This window comes from Paramisgurnus dabryanus, chromosome 23, assembly GCF_030506205.2.
Source record: "Paramisgurnus dabryanus chromosome 23, PD_genome_1.1, whole genome shotgun sequence".
Lineage (NCBI taxonomy): Eukaryota > Metazoa > Chordata > Actinopteri > Cypriniformes > Cobitidae > Paramisgurnus > Paramisgurnus dabryanus.
Window position 1 is genome coordinate 23,784,555 of NC_133359.1, and position 16,106 is coordinate 23,800,660.

Sequence of the window (16,106 nt, forward strand, 5' to 3'; positions counted from 1 at the left end):
CATTTAATTTTCAAATTTGGGACATATTTTGCAATTTTATTTTTATTTTATAATTTAATTAATTATTTTATAATTGAATTAATTAATTTAAAAAAGACCAAAAAAACATTCCATACTGATGTGTCACTAGACATTAAGAAATCATTTTCATTTCAAATACTTATATCACTGACAGAGTTGCAGCCATCAACTGATGTTTATGTTGTCATTTTGTGTATTGGCCACCAGTTGGGTGATTGCAGTACCAGTTTTAGCCACAAGTTTTGTTGTTGCAATACCAGTTTTGGCCACAATCCTACATACTGTTCCTTTAATGATTTGCCTGAAGCACCATCATCTTTTAAGACCTGCATTCTTGACAGTGTTTCCGCTATATATATTCTACCGTGGCGGCCCGCCACGCCTAAAACATCCCCGCCACGCCTTCGGTTGTGGATAGAAGGGATACAGCAACGAAATCTTGCCGGATGAGCACTGTTTTATCCTAATCCTTCACCCAAACCCAACTCTAAACACAAAATTTCACACGATTGTAGGATGTATTTGTATCTCATTTAGCCAGAGCCGCTGTTTTCATCCTAATAATCCTACCTCCAAATCTAATCATTAACTTTTCTGCGTTTGCTGTATCCCTTCTAGACAAAACCCGCGGCAGCTCGCAAAATAAATAGCCCTGTCAGACTGGCTGTCTTTAAAAATAAATAAATTCCTTTCTGGATTCGCGTTGTAAACTCATTTATAAATAAATCGCCTAAAATATCATAATTTCCCCCATGGGTTTAGTTTAATGCACAAATAGATTTAAATCAACAGATGATGATGAGGCTACATCTCTGTTTTGAGAAATAATAATAAAATAAATAAGCCTTCACGAAATATGTTACACTTAAATAATTATCAGATTGACAAAACGAATAAAAAAGTATTTGAGTTTTTGTTCTTTTTTGTGACGCGCTCTAAAACCAAAGCAGCAGAAAGCACGTCATGTTTTTAATGATTTTAAATAAGCACAAGGTTTTCTCCCTGCTGACCGCTCAGCTGTCAATCTTCTGTGCTTTAGATCGACACTCACAAAGTTTCACATTAAATGATAAGATATTTGTCTAAAAACAAAAGGCTAAATACTGAATACTACTTATATGGGACTGCAAGACATTAATATTCGAATCTGTTTGGAAAGAAACTTACATTATTCCTGTGGGAAGAGAAGTACGTTGGTAATAAAACTTGAAAACTTGAGGCAGAAGGTGAGACTGTTTTATCTGTTTCAGATAGGAGGGTCGGGGTACCCGCGGGTATAACACATAATATTTGAGGTAACAAGTGTAATAATATTAACGTGTCATATTTGCGTTGTAGATGCAGGTCGGGACTCAATAGAGTTAATTGCGGGTCTAACATCCAACACCAAAAGGTTAGACCGTTAAAGGTTTATATTTAACTGCGCGATTTGCGGTGTGACCGGGTCGGGGTCTTTATGTCAAACAGGCCGGGTGTGGAATAAAATTGCTGCTGATGTCGGATAACTGTTCGGATGTTTTGTCAATCACAGCGGTGCGGATTATCAAACAGGATTGTGCGTGACTTTGCTACAGCTCTGTAACGCTAAACACGAGCATGAACTTGCACACTACATTAAAACTACAATGAAAGTTCCGTACGAAGCTATAAAACTTATTTTTTAAGAAAAAATTTAGATCAAACATAGAAAAGCAATATGCTATAAATATAAGGAAAAATAAATGACAGCATGAAAATTATAAAAAAAATACATGTTAGTTTACTGTAGCCTATTTTCTACATTTAAAAAAATAATGTACATTTATAATCATCATGGGCGCCCCCTGCCGCCACAGCTGGAAACAATCCTAGAGGAAACACTGCTTGATTTCTTCTTTATGAGATTTTTGATTTGTGAATTAAATAAAATCTTCTCAACACTCCACTTTGACCTCAGAAAAATTTTCTATGATTGGTTGTTAATAATCTGTTCAATGATTGGTTAAAGCCTACGCGGCTGCCGCTCACAAAAAGATAAAAGGCGAGTTCTAATCGAAAGTGATCCTCCCTATGCCCTATTCCCTTGGAAGATTAGATCTCTTGATGAATAAACTCTAGAGAAAGTTGCGCAATTGTGTCTCATAGTGTGGATAATTAAACACCCTTATTACACGGCTCTCTGGAATGCTTGATTCTGATTGGTCAGTTGAGACATTTGCAGGTTCGTTATTTTCAAATAATAACCGCTCCAAAATAATAACGCATAGCCGGACTACTTTCACGAGTAAAATCGCTCCGCGCCAATAAAGATCAATAAAGATTACTGTCTGTTTGGCGCCATCTTGTGACAAACACTCGACAACCACGACAAGACACAGAGAGCTTACTGAGACTGAACTTGACAAAATAGAGCATGACAGCTACGAAGCCAACACACACAAAAAATACAGAATGGGCATTAAAACTTCTCAAAGACTGGCTTAAAGAGAAAAAATGGAGACAAGTATGAAGCAGAGGATCTTAATAAGGTATTACGATCATTTTATGCATCTGTGCAAAGTTTCGCGGAAGGATAAAAATGTTAATTTAAAACAAATATGCCAATAAAATGTTTCAAATTCATATTCATGTCCAGTTTTTTTTCTTATGTGGCAAGTAGCCGTGTAATAAGCGGGATAATGTAGAGGCAGCCGGTAGTTATTGGGAAATAAGCCCCTTCAGTGTGATACAAGACCCTCCGCTTCGCGTCGGGTCCTGATCACACTGTCGGGGCTTATTTCCCGATAACTACCGGCTGCCTCTACATTATCCCTTACTTGGCAAATAGAGCAATAAAATGCAGCATCTTTTTCTCTTTATTTTAATCGACTGTTCATGCGACATCCTCTTCGTGAAGTGCTCTTCAATGGCGCAAAACGGCATTTGAAATTCACCCCAAATATTTTGTTATCGGCTTGTAAAACCATTCACGTTTTGACGCGTTCTGCATGTCTCCGATGAACTTGACACCCGTGACTGCCGCGGCCCATCTCAGAGGCCAATAACAGCCGTAGTACTAATAAAAACATTAGTGAAGTAATTAGTAATAGACCGATATATCGGCCGGCCGATATATCGGGCCGATATTTGCGAGTTTTGTGTGTATCGGCATCAGCTGATACATGGCTTCAGTGTTCGCCGATTTTTTTCCGGCATTATTTACATAATATTATTTCCCAGACAGGGATTAGGCTAGTCCTAGACTAAAATAAATGTAAGAACTGTCCAAACTTATTACATCTCTTTTTAACAACATGCCATTTTTTACATTATTTTTATAATGTAAATTGAGTGAGCAAAAGCAGTATCGGCTCAAGAAATCGGCAGCCTGTATCGGTCATCGGCTAAGGCTGATGAAACAAAAATCGGCATCGGCACTGAAAAATCCATATCGGTCGATCCCTAGAAGTAATAAATTTTAGCAAATCCTCTGAAGAAATTTTACCATATTAGCAAAATAAGCTGCCGCAGATCAATTGTGGCATTCACGCGCTCCTCTGAGAATCTTATTTTCCAAATTGTTTTTTTTTAAGTCAGAATATAAAAATAACCTGGACATATGTTCTTACAAAAATGTGTTCGATTTGTATTATTAGGGACGTGCAGATGAGGATTTTTAAATTTTTAAACTTATTAAACACAGCGAATATTTTAAATGAAAATATATTTGGCAATGAAGTTCAAAAGTTGGCTACATTTCATCTTTAACATTAGATTTTTTTAATATTTCTATTTATTAATAAAATTAATTTTTTAAATGTTTCTTCATTGTTACTCTTAACGAAAAACTCAACTCCAATAAAATAGTAGCTTCAATGACAAACTTGCTTATATTAAACAGCTTGTTTATTAATGAAACGAATTCGACGGATGGTATCTGCGTTAAAACACAAATAAATGAAAGACATCATTTTTCATTACTACGAATGCTTATTGGTCATTATTATTTTTTATTAAAACAGAACAACAATAAATAAGAAAAATGACTCGCTTTTATTAAACAAAACGTTTAACAAAAACGAATAGACGGAAAACATTTTACCCGCCCTATAACATAAATAAATCTAAAGATCCTTAGATTTTTCAAAACAAATGATTGGTTTCCGTTTATTTTTAATAAATAAAAAACTAAAACAATGAAAATATGAACAAGCTCACCTAAGTTAAGCGAAGAAATCAAACTTAAATCCTATGTATTAGCTTATCAAAGCTTTCCGACTTTCACATTCACGTGAATTTTGTAAGTCAGGAAATTATTTACACCATATGAGTACAGTATAATTTAACTAGCGATCGTGCTGTGCTGGTGTGATTACTTTTTGCGCTACAGAGAGCAAAATACTTCAGTCCACCGTTCATGCATGAATGAGGCACCGAAATGAGGCACCGAAATCTGTGTTCTGATTCGGTCCGGTAGGTACCGGCCATGTAGGCATCGGTACCCAACCCTACTCATAATTGACATTTATGATATATTTTGATGTGTAGTTTTCATATTTGTTATATTAAATAATTTTGTTTCTCTAAATAATTAGGCAAATTCTAAAACTCATATTTTGGAGATGAATACTTTGGAAGTTCTAAAAAAATTTTACCGTCTGTGTACTGTTTGCTGACTGTCATGCTTACTGAAGCTTTATTTTGTAATTGTATAATGTAGAAACCCCAATACAAACTAATATAAGTTGTTTCTTTTCACAGATACAAGAGGTTTCTAGAAAGTATTTCACCTTCACAACAGGTTTCTAAAGTAAGCATGCGCATCAACAGTTGATTATGTAATCCAGGTGTCTCCAACCCTGTTCCTGCACACACACACTACAGCTGTGTCCCAAAATTCAAAGGCTGCGATCTTCTATTTTAAGACCGATTGCGTCACAGCAGCGCGACTTGAGGCTAGTAAGGCCGTCCCAATTCAAAGGACGCTTAGAAGGAAGCCTCAAAATGCATCCTCATTTCTCAGCGCTGTTAAGGATAGAACGAATGTATCCTTAACAGCCGAGGCTATTCCAAGATTCATTTTGCGCCTGTAACGACTGAATATAACGGCTGGATATTCTAAAATAAACAATTCAAATCTTTATTAAATAATTGTATATAAGTTTTGTTTTGTGTTTATTATTCTGTTTATGTGGCGTATATTTAACGTATAACTAAGGTTGTTTAATTCGATATACTGTTAAATAGTTTAATCTACATCGTGTTATATTTTCTGATTCCATATTTATTTTAATAAGTCAGAAACGTCTCAGCTGTGTCCTGCTGACAGGCGCACTGAGCGCGTGCAGCAGGTGATGCAAATTATGGGTCCTTCGAAGGTTAGACCATCTAATTTAAGTTCTTCTTAGGATGCCACCTTGAAAGACTGGGTGCTCACCTTTTAAGCTCGCATCCTTAGAAGGTCACAGCCCTTGAATTTGGACACAGCTAACAGTTACAACCCTGCTTCAACACACCTGTCTGTATTTATCAAGCAACCCTGAACACCTTGATTAGCTTCTTCAGCTGTGTTTGATTGGGGTTGGAGCTAAAATCTGCAGGACGGTAGCTCACCAGGAGCAGGGTTGGAGACCCCTGATCTAATCTATTGTCAGATGTGTTTTCTGTTCCATTTACATTTATTCATTTAGCAGACACTTTTATCCAAAACAGCTCACAAACGAGGAAGCATTTTATCAGTAGCATTCATAAGTGAATATAATAAATTCATGGTGACCCGCTTGTGTTTTAGTCTGATGGAGAGAAGCCAAGCAGTCCTGATGTAACAGACAGTGAGAACAGTTCTGCACCTGAACAAGAGGAGAATCAATCACTGTGGTGAGACCAGACCCTCTTTTTTTCTTCAGGGCGCACTCACTGGTTACCTTGAACTGTGCCCAAGCGTGATTGTCTCCACTACACAAGCTTGCACTTACACGTCATTACAATTCGATTGTTTGAAAGAAAACAGAAAATGTCCCATTGTAATGTTAAGTTTGGGGCTTTTTGTTTCGAGGCATTTTTGAGACGCATTGATACACAACCTTCTCACATGCCAACGGGGCGGTTCACATTTCGCGTCTAAATTTCACATGCGACCGTCTGTTGGTTCTTGTCACATGACCTGCGGTGCGCTTGCGGCATTCTAGAAAGTTAAAATGTTTTTAACTCGATGCAGTGCGGACGTGCCTGAAAAAAGAGCGCGTCGCACCATGTGTGTGTTGCGACCGCGTTACTTCCATTATGAGCGTGCATACCAAACGCCTACTTTTGAAATAACGAACTTGAGCATGCAAAAGACGCGAAATGTGAATTGTCCCTTACACAGTCTATTAAAGCTTATGCGACTCAGACATTTAAATGTAACAAAGGGTTTTTACAGAGGCAGATGATGTTGCATGACTTTTGCACAACTGACGACGTCTTGCTTTCTAGCGCTGTGACGGATCGCAGTTGATCCACAGTTCGGCTCGCATGCGATTCGCGGATTAATATGCAAATTTAAATAGGGAAAGTTTATCATTTGCACGTGTTTCTAAGGCTTGCAAATGTTAACATTCAAGTCATTTAAAACAATCTAACCGCAAAAGGCGTTAAAGTGAGCAGATTTCTGTAAGCACATGCGGTTAAATGTGTCCGGTCCAGCTTCAGTCAGATCATCCTTTCAAAGATCAGAACTCCTCATGTTTAAACTATAGAGTGAGCTGTTACTGTGTCTCATACTGTAGTCCATTAACATGCATTTGCTGAATAGAGCACTAAAAACAACGTAACGTTTTAATGTGAAGCGAAGCGACATTTTATGCTGCATCTTCTTCCTGAAGCGCAGTTTGGAATTCGCCCTCCGCCTGTGTGTGAGCACGTGTTTAAGTGCCCTCAGTAGTGCATATACATATACTTCAAGAAAGTAAGCCAACTTAAAATCTTTCTGTTCTTGACAGGGCACATACATACAATTCTTTTTTTCTAATCGAAACATTTGTTTATGTCTTAAGTGAATTATAGAGTCCGAAACCATTCTGCTTATTTGGTCTTAAAGAGACAGTAACCTCAATTAACCTACTTAAGTCTTTGTCATTAATTTTAATCAAACAACCCAAGACAAAGAGAAAATTATTATAATGTTATTATTTAATCCAATCATCGAATTCAATCATTCATTATCATTTAATTCAATTTCTGTACGTAATGCTAATTTTAGACCTTACTTAATGTGCAACTTTGTTCTTTTTTAGTAATGTTTGTAATTTCTTTATTTGTTATTAGATTTTTCCCACCTTTTTTTTTTTTTTTGCTGATCCGAAAAATGATCTGATCCTTGTCTCAAAAACCGTAATGTGATCGGAACCGTGAGTTTTGTGATCCGTCACAGCCCTATTGCTTTCTGATCCGCGCTCTGGTGCGATTGGTGTTCACACTGGGCATTCCGAGCCTACGTCTGCAAGCTTGCCAGGGCATTATTAACCAAATCGCTGTTCAGACATGCATTTTAGTCTGGGACTCGGATAAACCCTATCCAGGAAACCTCCCAATAAACTTTGAAGAAGCAGGATTTGTAGGTATAGACAGGGTCTGTTTGTAAGGCATCTCTGTAGTACAAGTTTCCAAATTTTTAGTGGTGGACTGAAAATCATTCCAGTGTTTTCCACAGACTTGCAGTTCGTGGAGGCACATGATGCGCCTCGCATGTATGCACAGCATTTTTGCACCTTAAATGAGGCTCAGCAGAGCGTGTCGACTGACGCCACAGGTGTTTGTACAGAAACTGTTATGTGAGACAGAGATGGTGATGTACGCGATTTTCAATTTTTTTTTGTGGTGGTCAATTTTGATTTTGTGACGGGCTGACACAAATAAATGAATGTATGGGAAACACTGCATTCCAACGATGCTCTGTTGCTCCCACGTTTTGTATGATGTTATAGCAGTAGACACGCAAATATAACTATATGCCTATAATCCCACCCACTCTCAATCAAACTCAACTCAATGGAAAAGCAAACTAAGTCCAAGTAAGGCGAGACAAGTCGAGGTGCATGGTATCGATCCAGACAATGGACATTTCTGTGACATTAACTAAAAGAAATAAATTGAATGAACTGTTTATTTATGTTTGTGTCATAGTTCGAGTGGCTCTTCAGAGAAACCGGATGAAGCAGCTCTCTCACAGGAGCCCAGTCTTGATGATCAGCTTGCTTGTTCTAGGTGGGTTTTCATTTAATGTGACTCACGATAATCACCATGAAGCAAGGCTGTAACCACATCTTGAACATTCTAGACCAAACTATTTGGGTGGGGAGAAGAAATAAAGAGTTTGGTTCCAAAACGCAACAAATCCATTTTGACTAATTTCGGTAAAAACATGTTTTCTATACCAAGAACGTGACGAGATGAAAAACAAATTTTTTGTTACAAACTTTCTACAAACTACAAACTTTTATTTAAATAGTGAAGATTGGTTGGCTTATTTGTCCTTTACATGTATATTTATTTTATGTGTGATTACGGACAGGCTCTTGCAGTTCCTGAATCCTGATCCACTAAACCTAGACCAAGAACAGTCTGAGGGCAAAGTAAGGACCTCTCTGTTTCTGTACATCATTGCATTACATATTTTCATTCATTACAAATGATATGTTTTTGTTCGTTAAAGGTGTAGTTAGTATGTTGTTTGTCTATGGTTCAACAGGTCGTGCGGTCTAATCCAGGTCACGCTGGAGTTTTAGTGCACTCCGCTCTTCCTGTAAACCCTTGCAGCAGCCTGAGCCGAGCCCCCATCAGCGAACACTTCAGAAAGGTCAGCCCATGTGTCCTAATAATGGCAGGAACGCTCCTCTAATTTATTATTTATCCAACTTTGTTACATAAGCAGGTTGATAACGTATATGTGTACGTATTTGTGGTATATATTTCAGTTCCTGCTGTGGAAAAAGTACGTTGGGCCGAATGTAGGGGAGAGTTACTGTTGGCCGGCTGTGGCCCGGGGTTGTGACACGGTTCTGGTGTCACAAACTGGTGACAATCCCCTCTCTTATATTCCACCATTGCTGATGCACCTACAGGTGGTTTCTGTCGTGTCCAACATCGCAGCTCGCATTGGGGTGAGATTCACTATTCTGATATCATTTCAAAGCACACATATTATTATAATATGGTTCAAACGACGACGAATCACATTTTAGCTTCACACTTTTGAAATTAGTACTGGCCCTATTAACTCTTACCACGCCATTGACAAGTTATCTCATCAATTAAGAGAAAACATTTGCATAAAAAAAGTGTTGCTGGTGAGGTTTTATGGTAATCTGTAATACTGTGATTATCCACTAGACGCAAAAAAAATGTTTAACTCTTGTGTATGTTTTAATAATTGTTTTGAATCTGATTTTTTTTTTTTTTTAAGAAAAATACCCATATTTAACTCTGCGTTCACACCAGATGTCGAAAAGGCGGAAAACGCGAGTAATTTACATGTTACGTCAATACAAAGAGAAGAATAATTTAGAATTGAATTGAGAATGACTCCTAAATTCCAATTTAATTCTTGAATTAAAAACAGGATCTAGAATTACAATTCGAATTTGAATTAAAGGAAGCAGAATTGCAATTCAATAGAAATTCAAAGAAATTCATATACATATTATACAGGAAGTGAAGTGCTAAAAATGAAGCTTTACAGTATATGTCTGATATGATTGCATTACATATTCTATAAATTAAATTATATTGAACTACTTATACAGATTACATTAACAGGAAATGTTTCCCCCAGCAATTAATGTTAAAAACTCTAGTCACATAACAAATAATTAAAGGTGCAGTGTGTAGTTTTGAGAAGGATCTCTTGACAGAAATGCAAAATAATATACAAAACTATATGATCAGGGGTGTATAATGACATTTTTATAATTAACCCTTATGTTTTTATTACCTTAGAATAGGATGTTTTCAGGGGCGGGTCTAGAGAATTTTTCATGGGGGGGCCGGACTGGGGCACAGACTTAGAGAGGGGTGGCACATTTAAATACATATAAACAGTGAATTAGTGTAACTTGCCCTACATTGAAGGTAATAATACTGTATACTGTATCCTGATACATTCAGTACATTTAAACCTCCTGATGTGTTTTTGTTTTAATCTCCCACTGGTCTCTGCATGTAATACACAAACCTTGGTTTGCAGAAAAGTCAGTGGACTACTGCTGCGTCTTCCTCTCTTCCCTCTCCTCATGCCTTTCTGCTTCTATCTCTCTTTTTTTCTTCAAAATGAAGAAATTCTGAATTTTTTGAGACCTTTTCATTGGTCCTATTGCCTGTATCTGACTGTCTGTCTGTCCCTAAAGAAATAATAATGCATTTTTCTCAGTTACTTTGTCAAGTCATAAACTAATTTATTTCCTAAAGTTGAATGTTGTCCGCATATCATCTTAATAAAGATATTACATTTGGTAGGGATGTTAACCGATGACCGTTTGACCGATGGTTGACCGTATCAACGTTAACCGGTCAAAGTTGTCGGTTGTCGGTTAAAAAAGGGATCTGTAAATTAGGCTATTATAGACAGTGGACTAAACCCTACTACAGTTAGTCATCTCTTTCTTTCCAAGATCTTTTTGTGTGAAGTGAACAAATCCCTCACACTCAGTTTTTCATAACTGGTCTGTTTGTACTTTATAAACCAATAAAAAACCATTTGGCGCGAGGTCACTGCTTTTGGTTTCGCATGTTCACAAGGTTTGCGATAAGTAAATGCTACAGGCTATTTTTTGATAAATTCCTTTATTCGAATAGTAAATAAAATACAGTAATACAATAATTAAAATTAAAGTCTCTCCTTGTTGTGTTCCAAATTATTAACATTTATGTCTTTTAGGCTAACAGTAAAGTGCAGAGTAAGTTTTGTTTCTGTAAATCCTCAGCCATGATTTTTACCACTTTATTAAGTTTTGCTTTGTAGAAAGCATTTCTTTGAAGTGAATTTCGTTTTGTATAAATTGTATCTTAATTTTAATAAATGTTTCATCAACCAAATGCATGTATTTATTAAATAAAAAGCAAATATAGCAGAGTATATAATTACCGGTCCGTGCATGAAGGCGCCGGCACTGCGCGTTCACTTGCATTGCATTGTTAATTAGAACGCACCTCATCATAAATAAATAAAACTCAGCGTAGGCCTATATGCCTCATACAAGCATTAAATATCTTACAAGCATTTGTTCTAGAACAAAAACAGTGCGAGACCTGCTTTGGCCGGTGCTTTTACACATTCTGAAGGTGCCCGTTTAATCCATTGGTTTTATCGTGTTGCAGTCTATTAGGCAACATTCCGCATAAGATGGGTTTAGATTTGGAAATACATTACATCTATATTTCAGTGGTAACAGAAAAGGTGATGATGATCATCCTATGTCTTTAATATTACCCCAAACTAAAGCACAGTCTCTTCTGAGCTGTCATTTTCTTAAATGAGCCGCGGCAATTTTCAAATGAGCTTCACAAACGCCTTTATTTTCAAGTTCAACGCGATCACCTAGTACCTAAACTATTTCGAACTAAGCACGGCGCCGTTTGCGGGACTCCTGTTTCGCGCTGTAGGGGATTTAAAAAGTATTGTGAGGTCTGTGTGTGTGTGAGCCGGAGGCAGAGCGCAGAGAGATGCGAGTTGCGAAATTGCAGGCGCGGCTCGAAATGGCTGTTTATTTTAAATAGCATAGCATATTTTAAACTAATAGGCCTATCGGTTAACCGGTTTCAACCAGCCAAGAAAATTTTTCGTTTTCGCCATCCCTAACATTTGGTTGTATTAAATGGCATATTGCACAGAGCCCCAGTGAGTTAATGTATAGAAAAAAATAATGTTTATGTTGTTTTCTTTAAATATGCTTCTGAGGCTGTGGTCTGTTGCATTAAGCTATTTGAACAACAAACTCTTAATTTTCAAAATTCAGAGTAAGTTTGGAGATGTTGGACAATGCTTGGTTTAAACTTTGTGTTTTATCTAGAGTTTGCAAAGCCTGTGCACCTGAAAGTGAAACCTGCTTCATGCAACAGAAAATGTACTTAACAAAAGGAAAACAGTTAATAGCAATGAAAGTTTAGAGGCTGAGGAAATTCTAGACGTTTATTCATAGTCGTATGACATGTTAATGTTTTTGCATGCGCCGAATCAACGCAAAGCTCTCTCCGTGTGTCGACTATTGGCAAACGTGACTTTATATATTCTTTTAATGTACCGTTAGGTTGTCTTCAACTTTAGTAATGAGCATTCTCGACAGTAACAGAGAGGAGCTAGCTCTAACTTACTAATCGCAGGTTTCCACATTTAAGGAAACATATCAAAACTCAGCTCACTCACCTATGACTTTGTTGTCCTTTTTCACTATCTGCATAAAACTCCTTTCTCCGTCCTCTGTGTTTTTCCTTGCTTTTTATTGGTGCCACCACCGTTCGTTACTATAAGTGTGCGCCTACTAATTGACTCCGATAACAACATGTCACGGTAGAGTGGTTCCTCGGGTCTAGACAATTTTTCATAGGCGGAGCCTCCACAAAAATTTATATTTGAATATTTTATGCTAATAAAAAAAATGTAATATAAATAAATCAAAGCCCTGTAAAATATGAAGTTTTATTTTAAGAAAAGCAAAACCACTAGTACATAATTAATACTGACGAGACTGATGGTGTGGGAGGGGGGGCACTTGGGGTGGCCAATCAAATTGTGGGGGTGGCCCGTGCCCCCCCTGGCCCCCCCCTGGCCCCGCCCCTGGATGTTTTTATCTACATACACAGAGGGTCCCCCTACGTGGAAGTCGCCATTTTGTGCTGCCATGTTTCTACAGAAGCCCTTAATAGACAAACTTTGTTTACTCAGTTGTCTCCATCGATGACATGTTTTCCAATGGCGGCTACTGTAGCTTCTCTGTGCGTTTCAAAAGCGAGGGTTGATCAGTGGACTGAGCCGTTGGTTGCAATTTTCAACCTCACCACTAGAAGCCGCAAAAATTTACACACTGCACCTTTAAGTTAGATTTTTTTTGTAATTGTAATTTTATGGAACACGATGGAACATGACTTAATTTCCCAGAATGCTTTACTCTAACCAAGTATTTAAAATGGTTGCCAAACAATTTTCCAACAAAAAGTAACTTTCCTAACACTGAATCTATGTGAGATTCTTTCTGTTGTGTGACTGTGGAATTTCTTTGAATTGCCATGAATTTAATTCCACTTCCTGTCATTCAAATTCCAATTCATGAATTGAATGGAGGCCAATTCTGAAATTCTGAATTGTGCACAAGCCTGGCGGACGGTGCGGCGTGGATGATGCGTTCCTCGCTAATTGAGTGTTGCCGAAGGAAACGCGCAAGTTGAAAAATAGCGGATATGCATGCCACGTTAACCAATCAGGAGCTTGCTCTAGTAGTGATGGATTACAGGGAGAGAGTGGAGTCGCAGAAGCCCCTCACATGATGCTAATTTCCCTGTGAATGTCTTGAATGACTAGAATTTCACGACGGCTTTCACGCGAGTAAACTCAAATGTTCAAGCATCCAACTACGCGCGAATAGCTTGTTTTTGCCGCCTCTACCGCGGCTGGTGTGAATGCCACACCAGATAAGAAAAATATAGATAGGATGAAACATTTTTTTCCTGGTTTGTTTGTTTGAAAGCAGAGAGTCTGTTCTTTCATTTGATATATTTGTATGTTTATATAAATATAATTAGTTTTTTCTGGAATGCAAACTTTTGTGAAAATTACAAACAATTACTTGCGGGCAACTTTTCAAAAAGATGCTGGCGGCGAATAAGCTAACATATGTTTAGGGTGACATAATATTTAAACAAATCAAGTACCTCCAGTTTGTTTTGAGGTTGTGCACCACTTGGGTGTGATCATGTCAAATTTCTAGGGACAATCTAAATCGACCCTGATGCATCCCTGACAGTGAAGGGTTATATAGTCAACGTGATGCATAGTGATTGTTGAAGAGCTCTGTGGTGCAGCTCCACCTCAGGACTTAGTGGGTCATGTGGTGCAGCTCCACATTTGTGCTCAATTGAGGCCCATCAACACTTTTTCATTGGCAAATTGTTATTTCACCTAGTGCTTAAATTTGATCTTTGCTCTTCACTATTCAATTTACTGTTTCTGTTTAAATCAGTTTCTGTGATGTTTGTCTGCAGCCGGTAGCAGTGATCTTGTGTCCAGGCTGGGAGAAGGTTCAGACGGTGCTGGATCTTCTAGAGGAGAGCAAAGCAACTCACAACCTTCATCCCACCAGTGTGCTTCTGGGTGTGGACCAGAACGAGCCTAAAAAGATCAAGATCCAAAGAAACTGTAAGGATTACATTTGAGATTTAGTCTTTAGTAGGAGAACTAAGAGGGGTGTCAAACTTTCCACAATCCTGAAGAGTTTAAAATTAAATCTGCAGGATTTAGTCATAGTCAAAGACCAAATCTAACAACACAGGTTGTTTGAGGTTGTTTTTCTTCCATTTGTGGCATAATGAAGGTCAGTTGCTTGTGACGACACCGTTTACCATGATGAGACTGCTGGATGCCCAATGCTTTCTATTCCTGAGACTCTGCCACCTCGTGCTGGATGAGGTTAATGTCCTTTATTCACAGGCTCCTGAACAGGTAAGATGAAGCAGAACTTATCTGCCATGAACATTTGTCACATTGTGTCTAAACATCTTGCTTTATGTGTGAAGCTGACAGTGATCCTGAAGCACTTCCAGAAGGTGGTGTCTGGAGAGGAGCGGGCCTCGTGCCCCAGGCAGATTATCGCGGTGGGCAGCCGCTGGATTGCTGGGATGGAGGGTCTGGTCAGGGACTACATGATTTACCCCTCTATTATCATAACCGTGATGGAGGAGGCTGCGCTGTATGGTAGCGTGCATCAGGTTAGCTTTCATGGACTGTAGTAACCTATAGAGGATCAATAAAGATCCTAATGGAATTTACTCATGCAAATTCATTATTAAACCACTATGTGCACAACATGTACTGTACGCGCGTGTGTGTTTGTCGTGCAGACGGTTCATTTGTGTCTGGACTGCGATAAGATCTCAGTGCTGCTTAGCTTTTTGGATCTCCACCCCTCCAAACCTCAGAAGACCCTTATTATCACCAACTCACCAGAGGACACGGAGCATGTGTACAAGGTACAGGAATCATCCAATCAGATTAAAGAACAAATTCATCTGCCGTAGTAGCACAGTGTTTCAAAAGATATTTAAAAATATATATATTTGTAAAGCGTCTCATATTTAAATGAGACTTTACAAGGCTTTTAAGATGTCAAATAAATCTTTGTGTCAGCAGAGTGCGTATGTGAATTTTAAGCTGAAAATATCATATAGATAATTTATTATAGCATGTTAAAATTGACACTTTGTAGGTGTGAGTTTTGGGTGTGTCCTTTGAAAAGCAAATGAGTTGATCCCTGCACTAAATGGCAGTGCCGTGGTTATATAGTGCAGATTAAGGGGCGTATTATCCCCTTCTGACATCACAAGGGGAGACAAATTTCAGTGAAATTTTGTTCCTTATGTATCTGTTTTCCAGGCTGTGGTCAACACTGCTGTGTTTACACTGAAAGCTCATGAAGATGCGACGGACCAGTTTGACTTTGTGAACGATCAGTGGAGAAAAGACATCGGCCCTGGAACACAAGTCGTTCTGGGTAAATATACATTTAAATAATGTTTTATCTTTCAGACTTGTTAATATATGGCTAATGTCAATGTTTATAGAAGTATATGACACTTAGATTTGTTGAAATACCTTTTCTTAACTGTAATGTCTTAAAGGCAGGGTGCATGATTTTTGAAAAACACTTTGGAAAAGGGAGTCAGGTCGAGTACCAAAACACACTTGTGATGCCATTGTTGGTTTTTCCCCTCTCTCTGTCTCTTCTGCTTGCAGTTACAACCAACGACTGTCTTAAACCTCTTGGTATTAGAGATGCCACACGTGTGGTCCATTATGGGTTCCCCAGCTCCCCTAAGCTCTTCGGCAGCCGTCTCTTCTGCATGTCAGAGAACTTCAGAAACATCTCAGAGCCGGTAGCATCTAG

General features: G+C 38.2%; 1 protein-coding gene across 1 annotated transcript in view; it reads left to right on the top strand.

Moving 5' to 3' along the window:
- Positions 1-16,106, top strand: part of tdrd12 (tudor domain containing 12) — a 47,784-nt gene that overhangs the window by 13,463 nt on the left and 18,215 nt on the right. Inside the window, exons 11-22 of the mRNA XM_065291306.2 lie at positions 4,741-4,789; positions 5,771-5,856; positions 8,143-8,223; positions 8,531-8,591; positions 8,708-8,815; positions 8,934-9,119; positions 14,209-14,362; positions 14,538-14,665; positions 14,740-14,931; positions 15,064-15,192; positions 15,596-15,713; positions 15,956-16,095. Coding sequence (XP_065147378.2) covers positions 4,741-4,789; positions 5,771-5,856; positions 8,143-8,223; positions 8,531-8,591; positions 8,708-8,815; positions 8,934-9,119; positions 14,209-14,362; positions 14,538-14,665; positions 14,740-14,931; positions 15,064-15,192; positions 15,596-15,713; positions 15,956-16,095 — 1,432 coding nt within the window. The remainder of the gene's footprint in view (positions 1-4,740; positions 4,790-5,770; positions 5,857-8,142; positions 8,224-8,530; positions 8,592-8,707; positions 8,816-8,933; positions 9,120-14,208; positions 14,363-14,537; positions 14,666-14,739; positions 14,932-15,063; positions 15,193-15,595; positions 15,714-15,955; positions 16,096-16,106) is intronic.